General features: G+C 39.1%; 1 protein-coding gene across 2 annotated transcripts in view; it reads right to left on the reverse strand.

Moving 5' to 3' along the window:
- The window catches only part of SEL1L (SEL1L adaptor subunit of ERAD E3 ubiquitin ligase), a 36,538-nt gene extending 14,694 nt beyond the window's left edge, over window positions 1-21,844 (reverse strand). For both annotated transcript variants that reach the window (XM_042047014.1, XM_042047013.1), the window contains exons 1-13: window positions 21,668-21,844; window positions 14,637-14,674; window positions 14,063-14,285; window positions 10,406-10,573; window positions 9,710-9,815; window positions 7,841-8,003; window positions 6,287-6,340; window positions 6,149-6,208; window positions 5,451-5,532; window positions 4,983-5,137; window positions 4,174-4,230; window positions 3,109-3,177; window positions 565-642 (exon numbers count right to left, since the gene is read on the reverse strand). In XM_042047014.1, the coding sequence (XP_041902948.1) occupies window positions 565-642; window positions 3,109-3,177; window positions 4,174-4,230; window positions 4,983-5,137; window positions 5,451-5,532; window positions 6,149-6,208; window positions 6,287-6,340; window positions 7,841-8,003; window positions 9,710-9,815; window positions 10,406-10,573; window positions 14,063-14,285; window positions 14,637-14,674; window positions 21,668-21,761 (1,347 nt within the window). In that variant the 5' untranslated portion in view covers window positions 21,762-21,844. The remainder of the gene's footprint in view (window positions 1-564; window positions 643-3,108; window positions 3,178-4,173; window positions 4,231-4,982; window positions 5,138-5,450; window positions 5,533-6,148; window positions 6,209-6,286; window positions 6,341-7,840; window positions 8,004-9,709; window positions 9,816-10,405; window positions 10,574-14,062; window positions 14,286-14,636; window positions 14,675-21,667) is intronic.
- Between the last annotated feature and the right edge of the window lie 645 nt (window positions 21,845-22,489).

The raw sequence follows: 22,489 nt of genomic DNA on the forward strand, positions 1-22,489 counted from the left end.
ATGCAGTTCTCTTACAACAGTCCCTTCAGAACTTGATCTACTGTATTTCACATGCTAAACACCCTTCCTGGAGGACTACTCACGCTTTAACTGTACAATCACCACCATAAAGGATAGGTCAAAGACGGATACACGGGATTAACACGATCAAAAAATGTCATCCCAGAAAACAAACAGTCCAATGAGATGAGAGATGTAAAACTATCATATATTCACAAAACAGAAGCACTGTAAATTCCTGTGACGAGACAACTTCAGATTAACAAAAATTAGCACTTCACAGAATTGGAACTATTTAGGTGGACAGTATTTCATATTGATGAAATAGAGTTAGACTCTATTCACGGGAGTTAGACTCCTTATGCTGAACACATCTTCATGAAGCACCATGGCCAGAGCAGTTTTTGACATCTTAGGCAAGCAAGATTATGGGCTAATTAATCTGGGACAGAAGCTGGGAGTAGGCATGCGCACATGGAAGAGCACATGAAGCATTTCCAGCATTTCAGAGCTAATCAACTTCTTAGTGCACATGCTGTAGTTGCAGCTTACAGATAATCATACCATATCAGCAGCTTTCTTGAAATACTGAAGGGCTGTTTCATTGCTCTGAGGTACAACATCACTTCCTTCTGAGTACATCTGAAAGAGAAAGCCTTTACTGAAGAACAGCCAAAGTAGTCAGCTGAGCATGAAGACCATGAAGCATCTTCATTTTACATATTGTGAGGGAGTCTATTGTACTTAGATTATTCTGACTATTGCATTACTGAATAATCAGTAAAACTTGTCCAGAAGCAGCAAATACATCCCTCTGCTGTAAAATTCAGAGGGTTTAACTTTCTAATGGAAAATGAACTGCCCATAAAATTAAAAAGTTTTCATGACAGTACCCTTCATTTTTAATTTCTACCACAGTGCAGTGAAAAACATGTATCAGGCAAAAACCTTGAGACCAGTGGAAGTCAAACTGTATTGGCAGTCAAAATACTTTGCGAAAACAAAGCAAAAATTGGTTATTAAATATAGTACACTTCAACATGTATTAGTGACAAAACACTCAAGCAATAGAGAAAGCAGGAACTGCAATTTCTTCTGTCAGGTGCCTTGAACAGCACATTTAAGGACATGAATTTTGCATCCTCTACTGCAATGACAGCCTGAAAAAGATGAGCTAGAGCTGCTGCTTATTGTAGCCTAACCTTAGAGGGTACTCAAATGGAGTAATAAGGATTTAGTTCATCACAGGCTGAAGGTAGTCTGCAACCCAGATCTCAGACAAGTGACCTAAATACCTTTCTAAGCAGTAATGCATCATGATCACTGCCAGCAGCTTGCCAATCACGTATTAGACTAAAAATCACAGAACAGATTGGGTTAAAGATCATTTAGTTCCAACTACCATGCCATGGGCAGGGATGCTAGCCACTAGACCAGGTTGCTCAGGGCCCAATCCAGCCTGGCCTTCAGGAATTCCAGGAATGGGACACCCACAACTTCTCTGGGCAACCCCTTCCACTGCCTCAGCACCCTCTGAATAAAAGAGCTTCTGCCTAACATTTAACCTAAAGCTCTCCTCAGTTTAAAACCATTCCCCCTTGTCCTATCACTATCTGTTGTGCAAAATGTTGCTCTCCCTCTTTTTGTAAGACCTTTAGGTAATGGAAGGCTGCAATGAGGTCTCCCTGGAGCATTCTCTTCTCCAGGCTGGAGAACCCCAGCTGTCTCAGCCTGCCTGCATTGGAGACGTGCTCCAACCCTCCAATCATCTTGATGGCTCTCCTCTGGATTCACTCCAACAGGTTCATGTCTTTCCTGTGCTGAGGACTGCACACCCGGACACAACACTCCAGGTGGGGTGTCATGAGGGCAGAGCAGAAGGGGAGAATCACCTCCCTCAACCTGTTAGCCACTCCTCTCTAAATGCAGGCCAGGATGCTGTTTGCCTTGTGGGCTGCAAGCGCACATTGCTGGGTCGTGCAGCTTTTCACCCATGAGATTCCCCCAAGTCCTTCTTCGCAAGGCTGTTCTCAATGAGTTCATCTCCCAGTCTGTACTCATTTTTGTACAGGTGCAGCCCTCCCATTTCCACTTGTTGAACTTCATGAGGTTCTCATGGGTCCACTTCTCAGGTTTGTCCAGGTCCCTTTGAATGGCATCCCATCCTTCTGTTGTGTCACTGCACTGCTCAGCTTGGTGTCATCTGCAAACTCGCTGAGGCTGCACACGATCTCACTGTCTGCGCCACTGGTAAAGGTATTAAAGAGCACCGGTCCCAAGACAGAGCCCTGAGGGACCCCACTTGACACTGGCCTCCACCTGGACATCGAGCCATTGACCACGATTCTCTGGCTATATCCATCCAGCCAATTCCTTATCCCCCAAATATTCCACCCTTCAAATCCACATCTCTCCAGTTTGAAGAGAAGGATGTTGTATGGGACCACGCCGAAGGCCTTACAGATGTCCAGATCGCTGACATCAGTCATTCTTCCCTTGTTGACCATTGCTTTCACTCCATCACAGAAGGCGACCAGATTGGTCAGGTAAGATTTGCCCCTAGACAAAAAGGCCTTAAATCTGAGAAAACTGAAACAATGGTGTACCCTGCAGACAGACTCAGGCTTCAGCATAGAGCAAGTACAGGCCTACTGGCCATTTTTACTCAGATGCCTCAATTCTCTACATAGACTGAAAGGGGAAGAATGTCCTTCCCATTTCCTCTCTCAACTTATTATTTCCTACTGGGCAAAGTTTTGAGAAGTGTAGCTTTTCCCCTCACAATGTGTGGGGAAGAACTGCCTATTTAGAGTTTTGAATTCCACTGCAGAAAAAGGACATTGAGGTATTTAATTATTTGATTTTAAAAAAACCCCCTCTCTAGTTCAAGCACTATTTAGAAAAAAACAAAAGGAAAGGAAACTTAGACAAGACATAACAGACTAGAAGACTCAAATCTTGCAGAAAAATTCAAAACAGTAGCAAAAAGTCAATACCTAGATTCCAGAATTCAAGTTTTAGACTGCCTGATATCAGAAAGTAGGAAACATATGCTATTTTTCATTACAAGGCAGTCAGTTTCCTTATTTGAGGGTGTTCATATTTTACCTTTCCTAGAAAAGCCATAGCATGGGAATTGCCAGCATTAGCTGCTTGATTGAAGTATTCAAATGCTCGCTGTAGAGAAGAAAACAAATGTTTTATCTACCATGACTATGATTTGAGTAACTTTTCTCACAAATGGAGCAGAGACAGGTAGATTGTTTGCCGAATTACCAGGTTCTTCTGGCAATAAGAGTTATCATTCCCACCTAATTTAATATATGTAACAGGGTTCTTCACTCAATCTCAACAGTAAGCGGCAATCCCTCTAATAAGTGTATTCCAAAAAGCAGAAGGAAAAAAACCAACAAATTACAACTGCTACTATGCGCAAGCTACACAGGTAAATCTTAGTTTCTTATTGTACCATCAAATCCTGTTTAGAATAGGTGAGATTTGCCAATTCCTATTCTACTTTTACACAGAATTTGGTTATAGCTCCTTCTGACCACTCACTATCATCTCTGAGCCCTTCTGAAGCAGTCATTTTGAGGTATTTTAAATATGATGACCAGTAAATAATTTCTGTTAAATAATTACTGTATTGGATGAAATAATCCTCCGGACTGCACATCCTTAGCTCTCCATTTTTTCAATACATACCTCAAGACAAGGTTAGCTATTTTAACTCCCATAAGCAGAGTAGCTAGGTTGGCTTACATCAGCAGAAGTTCTATTTTCTATGCACACTTAATATCTTTAGTATTTAAAGTTGCACTGTTTTGTCTGCAGAAGCAAAATGTTCCAGACTATCATCACTAATGCATGCTCACTGCATCATAAAGACTGTCAAAAACAAGAACTGTTCTTATCAGGTAGCACTGGAGCTGGCTGAGCTTTTGTACATGCGATAACATTCTCATTTCTGAGATAGTTAATCTTAAACTAATTATGTAAAAAAATCAGTTCCATTTTCTAGTCACATAAAGATTAAGTTTTATTGAACAAGGCTATTGAAATCGCTACATACCATACAGTGGCACTTACACACTTTTGCATCACTTGTTTTGTCAGTTATACTTTCTCCCCCTCTGCCAAGTGTAATATGCATCAGTTATAGAGAAAAGGTACCTGATGATTTTGCTCTACTCCTCTTCCCCCATGCAAGTGCAACTGTCCAAGGCCAACCTAAAAATAAATTTTACATTGCAAGAAAGTCACTTTTCCCTCAAGACTTCCTTTTTCTAGCAATACAGATACAGGTGAGCTAATTACATGCACAATGACAGACAGTATCAGAGTTAAAAGATGCCACAAAGTTTGAAGGCACAGATTTGCTTCAATAACTACAATACAATCCTACTTTTTCACACTAGCCTAAAGGGAAATTTATCCTAGATAGAAGTGAGATACTGTCCTAGATGCAAAGTAACAACAGTTCATTTGAGTCCTGCCTACCTATGTCTTAAGTCAAACGTGACCAAGTTGGATTGTAAGTATTTGTCTCTATTAGCATCCTCCCCACCTGCACTGTGTGTAGGAGAGGTCCAGCCTGCAGAAGTCATGCAAGAGCAGAAGCAGTGAGAAATTGAAATCCCCTGTCAAGGCCAGTTTTTTTATCTAGCCTTCCTCCACAACATCTGAAGTTATCCTTGAAATAGTCTGGCTGATTTCTAGTGAAAGCCAAGACCTCATTCCTAAGCTGCTTAAGTTGTAATGTTATGGACTTATTTTAAAAAAAAAATTGCATTTTCTGTCCAAGTTCTACCTTAAACACACTAAAATCTAAGTCTCTTCAGATAAAAACTAATGGGGAAATAGCATTCAGGTTGATTCAGGATGAAGAGAACACTAAAGCTCCAATGTCTTTCTGCATTTCATAAAGCTGTTCCTGTAATTCTTGAAAATGTCTGAATGCCATCAGGGGAAGTGAATCTTACCTGTGCCTGTACATCTCCTTTCTCTGCTAAAAACTGGTAATACTGGATCAAGTCTTCTTCTAGCATCCCACTTGCCATTCCTGGATTTTCTACTTCATCTGCTAAGCGAATTCGCTGAACCACTGTGCCACCAGTCAAGGAAATGTCACTAGCAACTGGAAAACAGATGAGATAAATTTTCACACGGTTTTTTTCAATACAGAAGTTACACCATAACTTAGTAAAACCAGATGTCTACAGAGCTTCAAGCTGTTACTCAAGAGAGAATTAATTACTTTGACACCCTCTAACACATTTCAATAGAGACAAAAATAGCATATCATGATTCAGAGCCAAATGGATAACTTGTTTAATAGCAGGAATTCTCTGTTTATACTATCAGTGTTAGGAGTACTTTAGTATCCTCTAGTTGGATGATACAGCAGTACACACAAAGTCAAGAACGCTACCCTAGTAAAAGGTTTTTACCATGATTAGCTACAAGTCGGTAGTGAGTGAGAGCAGATTCACAACTCTGAAGGACTCCTATCCCAGCCCAGTAGCGGTAACCCTAGAAAGGAAAATATAAAAATACGGGATTATCAGTTACTTGAGAACATAGTGCTTGCTGTGTTACAAACTTTTTTCACATTACTTGAGCAAGATTTGATGAGACAATAGGCCGGACAAAGGCCACGAGTCCATTGTAGCTACAAAAAAAGCAAAAGACGGACACTACTAAAGGTTAAACATGGCCAGTATAGTTTGGATATTACTCAAGAAAAAGCAAATAAGCAGAATGATGCTTAAGGGTGAACATGTAAAGCCTTTTACTTACATATGCACTTGGTCTTAAATCTCACAATACTGATTAAAACAGCATCTTCTGTAAAGATCTCTTTCATAGTTCTCATTAGATTACAAAAATGTTAAGTCTGACAATTCTGATTTAAGTCAAGAGATATAAACATAGTCCATCTAAATTCATAGTGGCATATAGCTTAAAATGAGCAGACTCATCCTTACATTAAAAATGAATAATGGGGAAGGTATTACTGCCCACCCAATGCACGTAAAATGATCTAATATTTGGACAGGGTATTCATATGAAAGGAAATCTTAACACTGAAAATGTAGGAGTACGCAAACACTCTTGCATATTTAAAGTTATTAACCATCTTACTTACCAGGATCATATGAGCGATCAGATTTCCTCCTAAAGCTCCAAAAGTGTAATACACCAGGGCCTAAAACAAAATCATTGGTTATTTAACATCTGCCGTAAGAGAAAATACAAGAGCACACACTGGAAATTTCTAAATTACCTTAGCTTGACTAGAATTGACTCCTAGGCCAGACGCATACAGAAATCCAAGAGCCTAGAAATAAAATAAAGTTTGTCAGCATACCCTTTGAAAAATCAAGGATCAGTTTTCCTGGAATACATAGGCATAAAGACTCAAAGATGCAAAGAGTATGCCAAGCTCTACCTTCAGTTTGGTAGTGCCTCTATCTATGTTCTTCCCTGCCCCTTTCAAAGTATGAAGTTTCTAAATTACTCAGTTGTTTAGGATGCTAACATAAATTACTGTTTCACCAGAATTCAGATGAGGAAATTGAACGCAAGGAACAAACTACTAATTCCCTGAATGTCAAGTATAGATCCAAAGGTCCTAAAGAGTGAAAGTATCCCAGTTTAAAGTTTATTATCTTTATTGAAGACAAGCAGTATCTGTCAGGTTATTTATGTACCAGTTTGCCTCATACACCAGTGTAAACATACATGAACCACAGCCTTGTCTAGAGGGCTTGTACTGTTTGATTCACAGATCCTGTGAATTTACAGTTTTGCATCTGTTCTGCCACAGGATAGTTGCAACTGTGACTATAAACAGTCAGAATGCACTGAGCTGTTTGGCTGAGGTTCTTCCAGAAGTTATTTTTGCTCTCAAGATTTACATAGTTATTGCTCTACCTATCACACCTGTTACAGCTGGTGGCTCAGAATAGAAACTAGTAGCACAGAAAACGGTATATATATAAAGATGTCTATATTTCACAGTGCTCTAGCACTATTCTAGGCAATCTGAAAGTATACACAAAAATTATGTCATGCAGACAGTATTGAAACTCTAGACCAATAAAAGTCAAGGTCATCATTGAGAGATAAAGTCTCTATAGAAAACATGTTCCTGCTTTCTATGGTAAATCCGTATTCTACCATTAAACAGGGAACAGCTGGTAGCCAAAGAGATAAGAGAAAATTAATAGTTCATTAAGAAGCTGACACTTCCAAAACAAGAGAGAACTAAACAATAAGTATATGCAGATACTGAGACATTAAAATCAAACCCACCCATATTTTATAACATATTGTAACAGTAAGTATGAACCATTCTATGTTCAAAGGCACAGGGACAAAGCAATCCAGTAATAATCTAATTTACTAATAATCTATTTACTAATCCAGTAAATAGCTGTCAAGATTCCTAGGAGTTATTTCCTAGATTATAAATTGGTGTGTATATCTGCCCATCTCAGATTAAATCGCAAATGAAAAGGCACAACATTGCACAAAAACCACATAAAAAGTACACAGTTTCACAAGGTTTGTCGGCTGCAGTCACCTGTATCTACCTGTTTTTTGACTTATACATCTAATGTAGTCAGTCATGTAACAGGAAAGAAATTAAATTAAAAGACCACCACCATCCCATATTACCAGTAGTTAAACATTTTTTCAAAACTCAAAGAGAAGATATGTTTGTGTTTACTGTGAGGGTGCAGGAGCCATCTAAAAAAGCACCTTAGAATAAGTACAATCTATAAACAATTTGTAAACCTACAGAAACACCTGTAGAATCTAAGGATACACATACCATTTGTCCTTTAGGAGAACCTTCTTCTGTTAGTTTTTCAAATAGTTCTTTTGATGACTGGATGTTCTGCTTCAAGTAATCCCCAAACAACAAAGCATAAGACACTTTCTCCATGGCCTTGGTATGATTCATGTCAGCTGCTTTCAGAAGATACTGATATGCTCTTAAGAGAAAACAGTTTCTTTGTCAACTTGAAGCAAAGAAGCAGATTCCATTCATAAACCTGAAGATTCTGGAGAGGTGTTTTGTTTCTCTGTTTTAGCCTTTATTTTCTAAAAGCGCATCTACCTACAGTCATTTCTTCCAGCCTCAAATCATCAACATAAGCAACAACTCACGATTTAGTTAACGGACAAGCTGAATTTTAATGTTCACTCTATTCCATAAGCAAAGCAGTATGCATTTCCTCCCCTCTAACATATACAAGAAATTTAAGGTCAAATGCTACATTTTAAATTCTAGCAACAATTTTAAGTTCTGTGCCAGGTATCCAGTAGAACCACTCCCGTAACAGTCTCGTAGATCACATTAGAAAGAAGCAGCCTGAAAAAGACTATGGAGTCTCTGATTTGAGTGCAAAACCACTCCAGTGAAAACACCAAGCTTTGGGCCCAAGACAACTGCATACATGATCAATTTTGTGATGAAGTCATGCTAACAATGAGGAGGATCTCTGGAAGCTCCTCTTTCTGTTTCAGTCTCAGAACTTAAGGTAGCCCTTCAAAGTAATTTCACAACAGCTGGTTTCACAGCAATTAAAAACCCCTTAACCTTAAACACGCCTGCTTCGGCTTGTTCTCAGAGACCTCTGACAGCACTCCAAGACTTTTATTTACCTCTCCTCTTTTCTACTCTCAGCCTCGTCCTTGTTCTTTAGGACAAAGGCATACATGATTCCTCACAGAACTTCATCTTCTAAGAAAGTGTAAGGTGTACAAGAGAACTAACACCTAATATTGTTTTACAACTCTTACACTATTTTATACTAAAAAATACTACTCAGAATCCAACAGATATTGTCTCCCTTTGTCTTTGCCAAGGTGCAGACAACTTTAGATGTGCCTCACTTTCTCTGACACAAAGTAGAAATGCACTCCTTTATTTCCACAAACAAATTTAAAATAGTAATAAGTCCTCACATATTAGTTGGCAGAAGTCACTACTTACTAAGAAGTTATCAACATGAATAAGATCTAAATTAACCTAGCCATTCTAAATCATACTGGTAAAGCCACAGCTACTTAATTCGTAATTGGATCCATACAGAAGAGAAAGTAGAGACAAGAATGAATAGTACACTAATTTCTTGTTATCTGTTTTTGTCTACAAGCATTACCCTCTTCCTTCTAACAACATTCATTATCAGAATTTTAATGATTTGTTGAGCTTAAGTTTAATACTATTTTTATGGTGACCAAAACCATCAGAAAGCAGGAGATAAAACAGAGCAGGACAAGAATTGCCAATTTTCCCCACATCGTTTTTGAAGCGGAATGAGAACCAGACTGTAAGAAACATCTGAAAAAGGACAATTACCTCATATCATGCTCTCAGTTTTTCTCCTGGGCAGTTGCCATGTAAAACTGGGACTAGAGAACTGCAGCATCATCTTGTATTAAGTCAATGTTTTGATGACACCCACTCTTCAGAAATTAATCATACACAATTTTTACTGCATTCAAAGGAATGCAGGCATAAATTTTTCTAAATACCCTGAATTTACTATTGATTTTCTATCACTGTATAGTTTGATGTTGAATCCAATAAAGCTTGAAATCTCAGGGCAGCTCATTCAAGTTGTTTTTGAGTTAAAGGAGACTGACCAGCCATATCATCCTTCTCCTGTGGGGGTGGATGAGGTATACTTACACTTTCTTCTGAGCCTTTTTACTGCTTTCATTAAGAATTTTCATTCCAATCTGATAAACATCCTCAGCTTCTTGCATCTGCCTTCTCTTATTAGACTGCTCTTCAGCTAAAAAAAAAAATATACATTAAGAGCTCCAATTATACCACTCAAGACTATCCTCTCAAAATTCTTATTGGTTCTAAAGGGTAAATACAGCCAGAAACATGTTTTTGAAGATCAATAAACAAAGTGATTACAAAAAGCTGTCTAATGGATGTGTTGGATATATTCATAGATAATTTCCTCTTGTGGGATGTCTCTCATGTACAAGTTTGCTGATAAAATTCATTTCATTCATTGCTCAAAAGCAAGCTGTGCAGGTTCCTCCTTCAGAAGGACATTTCCTAGAGAAGGGTTGCTTTTGTACAACAAATGATTAAGTATAATGGGCAACTGTCAAACCCCTACCCTCCTACAGCCTCAGGAACAGAGTTTTACAGATGCTTTCACTGCAAGATTTCCTAATCAGCTTTGGGAAGTGGCATTTGCATTAAAACTTCTTCCATCATGAAAACTTTGCCTTCACAACTACTTGTTTATCATGGTATAAAGTGGCCAGGGACTTCTACAACCTGAAATAAGGAGTGTTAAGAGGACCGAAAACACTACCTTAAAAAAGTATTCCTTGAACAAGAACAAGACAAAGGGTTGCTTACATTCACAGAAGCCCCACTTTTGATCTTTCTTGTAATCATAGGTTGTTGCACACCAAAGCCTGCCATCTTCCCTCCCATCGGCAGTGCACTCTGCATATTCCTTCTCCATAAACAAAAACGGAAAGTGGCAAGGTTCACCATCTGCAGTGCCTCCAATAGCTGTCAAAACTGAAAGTACACATCCAGCAATTAGACTACTCTCCTTTATGCCCAAATTGAAATCATGTATTACAACATACAGAAAAGTGCTCCTATGTTGGTTTTAATTTCTATGAGCTACAATTAATCAAGTTTCAGTAAAATTTCTAATTTACAAAAGCTTGAAAAAGCAGTTTTTCTAAATAGCACATGAAAAATATAGTTCTTAGTTTTAATTATGAAATGAAGCAGAAGGTATGTAGTTTCTTATGTTCTTAGTTCTAAGCAAAGAAATTATTGTTTTGATTGGAGAAGGCAAATCTCAGTTACATTAGGGCCTACCAAAATAAACAGTCTTTCCTTGCACTTTATCTTCTCTGCAAAAGACCTTGTAATGCACCCTTGAAGTGCATTACAGAGCACATTCATTTTAGCACCAGGGTTGGACACAATCATGACAGAACACCACACATCACGAAATGCTCTTCTGAAAGTACTGGAATGTCAGCAGGGAGTACACTTGAACATACAACTATATGAAAATACATAAGGGAAATCACTACGATGTAGATGAAAAGATTCTCATCACTATGAATCTGGTAATTTTCTACTCTTGGAAATACTTAGATTAAAAGCATTATTTCATTTTGCCAGTATATTTAGTTGCATTCAAAATAGCTTTGAACAGCACAATTTATCATTTCTCCTGCACTAGAACTTCAAAGGTTACTGAGTACAATATCACAATATTTTAAAATCAAATCAATCTTCTATGAAGACTAAGAATTCTCTGGGTTTTGAAGATGGGATTATTTCAATTAGACATTTACGAAAGTTTTCCTCTTTCACTAAGCTAAATCCAACAGTTGGGTTCATCTTCATTTGAAAACATTTGTAAAATCATGCAATTGACAATGTCAATTATACAGTTTTTTCAAGTTAACTTTGTAATTTTTGTAATTATAGGGAAAACTAGTTCTTTTTTTGAGGGTCTATAATTGAAAGGCCTAAAGACTATACTAGTTTAAATATTTCGTGCTGATTTTCTGAAGCAAAAAAAAAAAGTCTTCAGGTATAGCTGGACCTGTTCAAATTTCTCTCCATAACTGGATGCCTTGGCAGAGGTTTCACCACATCACTCCAAGTTAATTGTATCACAAGAGGAAAACTGTTATTTTCAGTAACTTCATTCAAAAATAATGTGTTAAGATGCAACTAGCCTGGAATAGTTTCAGACATCTGTTAACTACAGAGTAGTATACAAACTCCTGCTAAGGGTTCATGTAACTACAACTTATGGGACCTCTTATGACTGTAATTTGAACAAGCTCCAGGTCTGGGATTTTAACACTACTCAAGAACTCAAGGTTTTACTTGTATTGTTCTGTACCTTGTCTCCAGTGTGGAAAGCAGTTTTATGCAGTGCTCTGCATGAGATTTAGCTGCATACTAAAGTTATGAAACTCTGCCCCAATGCTCCCCTTTGCATTTTTTTAAATTCTAAATTCAACCATAATGCTGTTTCTGCTCCCAGATAGTAACAAAGACTAACCCCAAGAGCAACACAGCAAGACAATCACAGGTTAAAATGCTTACCACAGTTATTTATGTAAGAGAATGATAAATACAAAGTGAGGCAAACAATTTACCCAGAGGATAAATTAGCTTTTGTCAAACCAAGTGCTCCAGAAGCAATTTACTTCTTTACTATCTCTGAATAAAATAAGTGGTATTTCATTATATTTTGTCCTAATTTACTTATGTCTTGTTTCATACTTTATGCCGCAGGAAGCCCAAATATAAATTACTTATAAGTATTGGCAATATTACTGTAAGATTCTTCCAAATAGGAAAATAAATGCAACAGGAATTACCAGCTCTGTATAAACTTGTGAGCAGTTTTCAGCAAAAATTGTTAGTATGGAACTTTAATAAAACCCTAGAACACAAAATAGCAATAACTAAAAAACCACCATTTTCCTTACACATAGTCTCCTCACTCATCAGAAGAGAGCAGGACAACTTTCTAAAAAAGTTAAAAGCTTTACTAGCACTAATTCTAAATTACTGATTTTTTAATATCCAAATCCTACAAAATATATATGGAAACATGAAGAATATACTTTTTTCCCACACAATCGCATGACCATACACAGTAGCTAAACTGTTTTTAGAAAAGCTTTAATGTCCCTTCATGCAGCTCTGTCACCAGTAGCTTATCTGGGGGTGTAACATCTGTACCTCAGACAGATGCTCACCTGAAGAGTTTGTCAGTAAAGCTGTCTTTTAGCGCTGTTTTCTCCTGACAGAAAACAAGTACTTTCCTTTCAGAATTGCTTTTTTTAATGAAAAATCCCTCCATTCACATTGCTTATTTAATTCATAAGATGTTCCAAGAACTGTGCAAGACTTAAATTTATGGTTTTTGAAAGTCACTTGCAGTACGTTGATAGGTATAGTTAAAAATCTTAGCTGCCAAGAAGCCAGTCATCTGGATATATTTTTGTATGAGATTAAAAGTATCTTAAAATTTACTTTTGAAATAGACTGCACTGACTAAATATGGTGCTTAGCTCACTGTTTTGTGGCAGAAAGATATTTAGTGGATTTTATATACCTTTTTCCTGTACAACACAGCATCAAAAGCAATTGTTAAGTCTATTACTGAGTTTTCACAAACTGATACTAGTTCTGCTCTAATAAGGAAACAGCTTATTAGAAAACAGTCAGTACATTACAGAGCTCATTTAGTAACTCCTGCTTTCTTTTGACATTTCAATCTGAGTTGAGAAGACAAATACCATTAGTGCCACGTAACTGTATTTTCAGTAATATTGAAGATTTCGTTTTCATGGACAAGTGAAAAGTCTGCTGCGTAGGTTAAGGTACTCAACTGTGCCATCTAGTTATCTACTACTAACTGCAAATCAAAAAATCATGAAATTATGTGGTAAAAATGCCACATTAGAATTTCCTGGGAATTAAGGCCCATGACATAAGGTTTTACCTATATTTAAAAACTTCATGAAGTTTACATGCAATTTAGATGCTGCTGAGACTCTCAGTGCTGTTCTAGGAAGCTTGTCTTTAGGTTACTATTTATTCCTTTTCTGTCAACTGACTCACCAGGCAAACAGTCAGGGGATTGAAAAAGACTGATGTAAATTTCTCTTTGTATTGCCGGTGTACATACACAGAGCACAGGATCTGTACTTGACTTCTATTTGAAGAAATCAGGGCTTTCTTTATTTGATAGTTAAAGCCTTCCAGCAAGATGGAAACAATAAGAAAAATGGAAAATTCTTTCAAATGCATCTGAAAAGAACTACTCAAGATTTCAATTCCAATACATTTTGATGCTACTTTCTAAAGAAAAAGGGAGGAATTACCATTCCATTACAGAAAGGTTAAGACACTAGTTATTCCATATGTTCAAAATTACTGTTTGTGTTCCCAACATGCTGGAGTTACTCAGATACATCCTTGTTGTCACTTGCTCAAAAGCCTGTGAGCAGTTACCTGGACTCTGTATTTCTGCTTCTTCCAAATCCTTATTTAACAGATTTGACATTTCTAGAGAGTTTAACTCTTCCAGTAAATTCTCTTTTTCCTCTTCTCGACTGTGAAAGTTCTCTTCATTCTCTGATTGAGAGTCTGATTTCCCAGATTCAAGGAAGATCTGACCTGCTACCACCCGAGTTCCAGCAGAATGATCCTTTACCTGGTCCTCCGCAGACAAAGTCTGAAGGAAAGCAGCCACATAATTTAGAAGATTAGAAATTGAGAAGCAGCAGCTGGCTAAACACTCATTTATAAACTTCTTAACAGATACGGTTAATTAACTTAAACAGAATCAAAAGTAAGCTAAGCCACCTCTATCAGCTCTCATTGCCTCTATCCCTTTCAGGTCTTTGAAAAAAAATGTTTCAAACTTGTAACACCGTATTAATTTCTCTGATGCACAGAAGAAATTAATGAGACAGCAAGAGCTACAGAAAAGCTTAAAACCTAAAATCAAATTATTGTTCTGAATTTCAGACCTTTGCTCTCACTCCACAGGTAAAAGAGAATGACTAGAAACTTATCTGCTCACCTTTGACTCCAGTGATTCATCTTGATTTCCTTCTTCATCTAGAAGATACATTTTAAGTCAGTAAAATGCTTTTCCATGAGTAACTATCTCAAAAATAAAACTTTTAGTCACAATATTGTACTGTGGTACTGAAATATTCTAGTGTACTAAGTCAACTAATGCACTTCAGAAAAACCTTATTAGTGTGATGAGGAGAAATCAGATGTTTCACAGGTGATCCTCTTAAATTATGCCAACACAACTGTGCGTTCCATAGTGAAAAAAAGTGTGGTTTTTCTAAACCCAAATCACAGTCTGAATGGTTCCAGTCCAATTAAACTACTTAAAAACGTGTGCATCAAGTGAAAAAGGTCTATGGAACATAAGGTTTTTAGTCACCTAATCAGCTTTAGTATGAACAGCTTCAGTTGTGACCAGAAAGTTATATTAATACCCCCATGCTTGTAATTAAACATTGTCCTTTATAGAATGCCAATTCATTCCACCTGACCAGCATATTCAAACCTTTAAACAGCGGTTTCTCTTCAAAACTGTGAGGAATTTTGTCTTTAAGATACTCTTCAAGAGATGCAAGTCTTGTTTAACTGTCATCTTTTTTGTCTAAAAGCTATATGATATTTGATTAGAAAGACAGGAAAGAGAAGAAATTGTAAAAAAGAAAGGCTAACAGGCAGACATCTAAAAGAACACAAGTGAAAAGGCAAGGATAATCAGAAAAGCTTATTTATGACAGCTTTACCATTGTTTTTCAGAATTGTTTCTGCAACAACTGTTTTGTTCCTTTAACTAAAATGGGCTACTCACTGTGCTTCAAACAACTTGGTCTGTGCTATCATTTTGATGGGAAGCCTCTAAAATTAGCATCACTGAGATGTGACTGTTGACAGTTATCAGTATCTGCTACCACCTCATTTCAGCAAACCCCCCTACATTTGAAAGAAAATGCTACAGGCCTCCCTCTCTCTGGTACACAACTCACTTACATTGAAATAAAAGCTCAAAACATAAACAGACCACTTAGCAAAGCTGCCACTAACTCCTCCCACATTTAGAAATCCCCCTTTCTGAGGCTCTGAGGTGCATAATGCCCTGTACCAGTGGCAAAGCAATGACAGTCTGGAGGCCTGCACTGTGACTAGAAAAAGTGTCTAAACTCATAGAAGTTAATGCCCCGTCCACGAGATACATTTCATATGTTACAGTTAGCTATGAAAAACTATCTGCACAAACACTTCAACAGTTTTATAGAACTCTGCTGACTCCTGTAAGCATTTAGCAGCAAACAAAACTTGCATAATTTTCATTCTCATGCAAGTAATGTGACTTAGCAGAGATAAACCATCTCTGAATGACAAATTCCAAACATGACACTTCATCAGTTCATGTTTTGAAGCCTACTACCATAACCCTTGCAATGAAAGGCTTTATCTTGGAAATCACTTTCTGGAATCTAGATGCCATATTGTTACTTGAAGTGTAACTTTTGATTGGAACAAGTACAAAGATGATGGAGAATTCAACCTTAAGCTGTAACAGCATAATAGAAATTAAGAAAAAATGCTGAGACTTAAAAGTGAAGCTGCAAAACTATGGTGATAAGATGATTGAGAGTGTAACTGAGACATATAAATAACAGCCTGTTGAGGACGGTGAAGAGGATGTAAAGCTCAAAGAGTTTGACTGCCAACAGACATGGAATTAAAAAGGATCTAGAACAGTTGATGTGGGTAAACAGCTGTACTCTACAGGTCCAAACACGAAAATGTGTAGAGAACTTCAGAAAAACTTGTGGAGACAGCAAAGAGCACTCCAGATGAAACAGACCCTGCAAGGAGCAACCAAGACAACATAAGAACAAACACCAATTTGGAAAAAAACCATTATGAGGCATAAGGAATAAACAAGGCTAGCTGCATTTTTGGCAGAGACCTCAGGGCTTAGCAGCTTGAGGAATCTAACAGATAAGGGTGATTGTAGTAAGTCATAAGAACTTCTACCACTGAACTTCGACACTCCAGATCATGACATGACAATTGGTCTTTAAATTCAGTAAAAGTACACATACATTTAGGTTACTTGCTGGTGTTTCTATTTTCAAACTACAAAAGAAGTTGGAATTTACCACATTTCCCACATATTACATTCGATTATCCTAAATAATTTTGACCTAAGACCACACACCACCTTTAAACTTCAGAACTTGTCAGGACATCCAGACATGCTTCTGGAGAGCAGGAAAACTAAGACAGGGTAACCTACCCAGTAGCTTGTATGCTCCTTGTAATATATACAGAGCACTTATAAAGTACCTTCTATTACAGTAGGAAACATTATGTTTATTTTTTTTGAACAGCTACACCAGCCAAGGTGACTGTTTTTGTCTGCACAAAACCAGCCTATATGCCTGACAGCTCTAGAGCTTTCTAATATTTTGGTAAAGGCTTCCCTAACTGATTTCAATCTGTGGTAAGTTGACTTTATATCAAAAGACCACACAAGACCAAATATAAATAGGTTATACTATCTGTGCACACATATGAAAGGACAGTTTTACTGTAACTTCATATGCAAAGCAAAAGGTTTACTAAATTGAAAGGCAAGAGACACCTGAGCAACATAAGGTAGAGCTCACAAAGTACTTGCTCTTCCTCCTTGAAAGTAAATAAACCTCTTTCATTTCTATTGCATCGTTTAAATTCTCTGTGAAGGAACCAGCTTTGTTACTGAGAAGTTGTACTCGAACAATTGTTTTCAAACAGTGGTCCCAAAATGCACTAAAGCAAAACCAAAATATTAATTTAACTTCTCTTAGCTCTGAGACTACTTTCTAAGGTAGGCAGATGAGGTTGCAGTGGTAATGAACAGTGTGACTAGAAGAGGGATCACTTACAGCCTTGTTGTTTCATGGAACTGCTGACCAATATGCACCCACTACTTATACCTCTGAAACAGTTAAAAAAACTGTTCTGAAAGTGTTAATGAAAAGTCTGTGGAAGGTCACAGTTGGGCCTAAGAACAGTTTATTAGTCAAGGCTGAGCTATTGAACAAAGTCACAGATGTTATGTTTGTGCACCTGCTTCAGAGATTAAAGCTGATAGTTTAGCTTGTTTTTCCACACTTCAATAAAAAAAAGTAACTTACTTTTTTTTTTTTTTTTGATTTGGATCTGTTACCAAGGCTGTCTAATTCTATAAACCTCTTCTAAGAGGGCCAAGTGGAAATTAATCTCAACATCTGTTAAACAAGTTAGGGAGATGCAATGATATATTAAAAGGAAAAGGTAGGCAAAAATACTTGTGGCTTAAGTGGGCAGCTGACAACATTGTACAGAATACTTCACTTACAAACAGTGCTGAGACGTAGACATTGCTGGGTGCTCCCATGCCCAGCTAGGACTCTAAAGCACTTCACAGAGCTAAAATCTTATTTCAACCATCCGCCACTTCATGGATAATTAAAATCAGCTTTAAAAAGTACTCATTTTTCCTCAAACAGAAAGGCCAATGTTCAAGCATGCTACGTAAATATAGCAAAAGTACTCTGGCAGCCTACGTTAGAGAAAAAGATCCCACCATTTTGTGAGAATTACTGTTTTCAAGAGAGCACTAAGGAGAGAAGGGTAGAAACCAAAAGAGCTATGCAGTGTGATTCAGCAATAACATCATTAGCTTGAGTGAGTTCAACAGTTCCAAAGTTTTGCTGTATTAGAAGATCAACTGACATCCCATAAAGCTAAAGGGCTGCTACTACCAGAGAAAAAATACCACTAGTTTCAATGTTAAAATGATCACTCACAGCCAGGAAGTAGCCAAAAATTCAGAAAGCAAAACAGTCTCCCACAGCGCTGATGAATCCCTAACTGATTACTGTAGTCAGTTTCCTTCTAGTTTTTGCCAAGCTCTTCAAGCCTCAAACACTGTAACAACAAAGCAACTAGTGGGATTCTGCTGAGAGCAGGGATCTCCCACGTGGAGCGTGCACACCTCAGGGAGTATGTCAGACAACGTGCAGGGGCTGCAGGAAGAAAATACCTTTCATACTGTCAATACATAAAACTTTTCTTAATACTGTGGTCATTCCACCTTTGTTTCATTATTTTTTCATTTGTGTTTTTGTGCATGTTTTATGATGTACATATTATGTTAGGACCAGAATACATCAATGTTTAACTTACAAAAAATACATGTAAAATGCATGCTCAAAAATCTTTCTATGGAGAGAGGTGCATGAACAGAAATGGTTTGGCAGTGACTGCTTTAGAGCATCCTTGAGAGATTTTCTGTGGTATTTTTGGCAATTTCTTTCAATGTTGCTTTTGTGCAATTAACTAGATAGACATTGAAAAGGAATGCAAACTCTGTTTATCCAGTTTTTGCAGGAAAAAAGGAAATATTAATAAAAAAAATACCTCAGATTGATTTTCATCAATTTTTGACTGTTATATTCAGCATAGAAACAGACTCGATAGCATAGATACTATTCCCATTACACAAAGTTTTAAAACATGCAGTGAGTTAAGTAAAATCCTTAAGTGGCACCTACTCAGCAAGAATAGTTCCAAAGTATCCTTGGCAGCAAGTAAATTGTTCCCAGCTACAATCTGTGCAGCATATTCATTTTAGTGCAACTAGAAGATTGAGATATAGGTCAAGCCTCATCCTGAATAAAAAACTTTTTTCCAGTGTCCTTGCAACTGCTGGCTACCTAGTTACAGAACTTACTCTCCAGCAGCTCCTCGGCAGGAACTGAGATTCCCAATCAAGCAACAAGGTAAATAGTTTAGGGAATGTTTTTCAGTCAGTTAAGTAAAACCAGAAAGGTCAGGGAAAACCACTGAGCTCTGTCTTACAGAAGAATACGTTCTGAGGTTCCCTACAGGTAAATGACTGTGCTCAGTATGAAAACATCTGCTTATTGCTGAAGTTAGCCATGGAACATGCAGGATAGTCAGAGGAAGCATCACTTACTCTCTTCAAGCAGAATGAGAACATTTCTACCTCTTAGTCTTGTGAACAAGAGGAAACAATACTGGCAATCACAAAAAAAAAAATTAAAGGGATTTTTTCAATGTTCTCAATGACTGATCAACAGGGGAAGGCCATCACTGCTGTGATGAGCAGAAGACAGCCAGTTTTGTCTGGAGAACACACACACACTTAGCATTTTTTAGCTGATTTTGGAAATGCTTCTTAATATCTTTCCCCAGTCCCAATTTTAAACTCCTTCATAATCTGCAGTAATATCATATGTTTAGAAAAAATACAGTGCCCATTTCTTTAGGCCTGAATTTTCTCGTATTCACCTCAAGTTTTCAATAAATTGATTTAAAGAAATATATATTTAAAATACCCACTACTAAAAAAATATCCTCACTAAAAACTCCTCCTAAAGTCAGGAAATGTAAAACTTGAACCATTTTTACTCATTCTTCTTAAAACCCCTCCCAGACTACTGTTTCCAGACCACACATTAGAAACAAATAAGCATTCAAGGAAGCATTTAATACACAGTCCCAAGGTTTATACCAGTCTCTCCTACAGAAAGACATACTGTGGGAAATCAAAGCATGAAGTGAGGACAACTTTCTTTCAGAATGATTCTTGTCAAAAATTGGAGCAAGAAAGGTATTCCTCTCCTAGATTTCTGCCAAAGATGGACTCAGAACACCCTCTCCTAATTAATTGTGGATATCAATGAACAGGTTGGCATCACAGTAGCAATTTAAATTTGTAAACAGCTCCTACACCTACATTCATGTACTGTGCTTTCTTCAGCTTGCTAATTGTATTAGTTCAATCAACTGTAAGCATATTGTTTATACAGGCTGAATTAAACTACCAGAACTCCATACTCACAAATAATTTTGTGATAGTGGACAAACAGTCAAGACAGAAGAGCTGTGTGGTAGTACAGCCACTGCTGCACACTTGACCAGCCCTTGTCACCTAAATTCCACGTATACAACAGATGACTCATCTGACATTCACAGCCTCATCTCACCTTAGCTTTTTCTTTATATACACTATAAATGAGAGCACATAATTCAAAAGCTTGGCTACATCTCTGTGGTTTAACAGAAATTGCATGTATCTTTTCTGTAACTTGGAAAGTGGCCTGCTGGCTTATAAAGTGACCTACAGAGCTCATATAATCCGAAGTCAAGTAATATTACTTTAAATTTAAGTAATATTACTTTAAATTTCAACTTCCTACTGCATATAGGAAAATGACCCCCAAACTACTGAACTTACCGGTAGAGAAAACGTCTAGTTACTTTCCTGAAATAGTGTAAAAGCAAATCCCCAGTAGCATCGCATATGGCTGTCGTTAAGGTAGTGGCTTCTCGCTTTATAAATAAATACATTGCACATCCCCCCCACCAGGCCATGGTGGAAAGAAGGATGTGGGAGGTAGAAACCCCAGGAAAGGAAGTAGATGACAACATATGAGAAGCACACAAACCCCGAAATGCATAACAACAAGATAGGGATAGGAAAAAAGCATGGGGACCTAAAGCAGGATGCGTAAGTATTCTCTATATATCGTGATGAGAAAGCCATTCTGATAAGGCTGAAAGCAGCACTATCAGCGCCTCGGGGAGAAAATCCGTTCTAGGGAGAAAAAACGCCTCACTTCGCTTTTAAGCGGTGCAAGCAATCCAAAGTGGGCTCCTAACGAGCTGTTTAAAGGTAGGCACCGCACTGAGCAATGTATCCTCCCCTATCAGGTCTACGGAGCAGCCTCGGTGAGGCAAAGCTCAAGCAGCTGACAGGAGCCCCGCTCCCGGCCTCCCCTCCGCTCCGCCGCCTCAGCGCCCCGGCGAGGTCGGCGCTGCCCCCACGCACCCCAAAGCCCCAGCGAGAGCACCGGGTCGCCTCCCCCGCTCTCACCGCCTCCGTGCCTCGCTACAGGCGCCAGGACTCGCAGAGATACCTCGGCGCCCTCCTCCCCCGCCGCAGGCCCCGGGGGGCGATGCCGCCGCAGCGCTCGGGCCCAGGGGGGCGTAGGGAGGCGGGGCCGCCGTACTCACCGGCCGCGGGAAGCGCTCCGACCGCGGGCAGCACTCCGGCCCAGAACGCGGCCAGGCACAGCATCAAGGCCAGCCAGAGCGCCCACCGCCCCATCCCGCTGGGCTCTGAGGGGCCGCGCCGAGCGCCCCCGACTCCGGCTCCCTCGCCCCGCCCGCCGCGCCGCCGCCACCAATCGACTGCCGCGCTGACGGCCGACTACGGGCCGCTGGCAGCAGCACACGCAACCCCGGGGAACGGCTGGCGCTACATGGCCCGCTCCGATTGGCTCGGCGGAGGCCTGGCTCGCCCGCCACGCCCTCCCGTTCGCAAATAGCGCCTCACGTGTGCCAGCCAGAGCCGCTGCGCGAGCGCTTCCTTCCGAAGCGGCTCCATCCATTGGCTCGCGCGCCGTTCCTACAGCACCCACAGAGCCTTGCGAGGGCCGCGGCGCCGCCTGGGAGCGTGTGCCTTCAGGGCCCGCGGCGGGGCAGAGACTACGTCACCCATAACTCCCCGCGCCGAGAGGCGCAGCGAGCGAGCGCCGCGTCACCGCCCGCAGCCCCGCCCATTCCAGACCGCAGAATTCCCGGGAACCGGGTACGCTTCGTTGACTGGGAGTATGGGGAGCAGCAGTAAATTAACTGTGTCTAAACCAGCACAGATGGAGTATGTGAAACATAAAGAGTTTAGTAAAACTTTATCTTCAGAAAGGCATCAGTTCTGGAAAGGGGTTGAGCGCTGAGGGACACAACTCTTCGGTTCTCACAGGAATTGGGTCAATTAAAAAGCAAACGAGGAAGGGAAGTAGCAACTCAGCCTTTAGTGGACTGAAACATGGCTAG

Source organism: Corvus kubaryi, unplaced genomic scaffold, assembly GCF_017639235.1.
Source record: "Corvus kubaryi isolate FWS band 111438036 unplaced genomic scaffold, C.kubaryi_AGA036_p1.0 66, whole genome shotgun sequence".
NCBI lineage: Eukaryota > Metazoa > Chordata > Aves > Passeriformes > Corvidae > Corvus > Corvus kubaryi.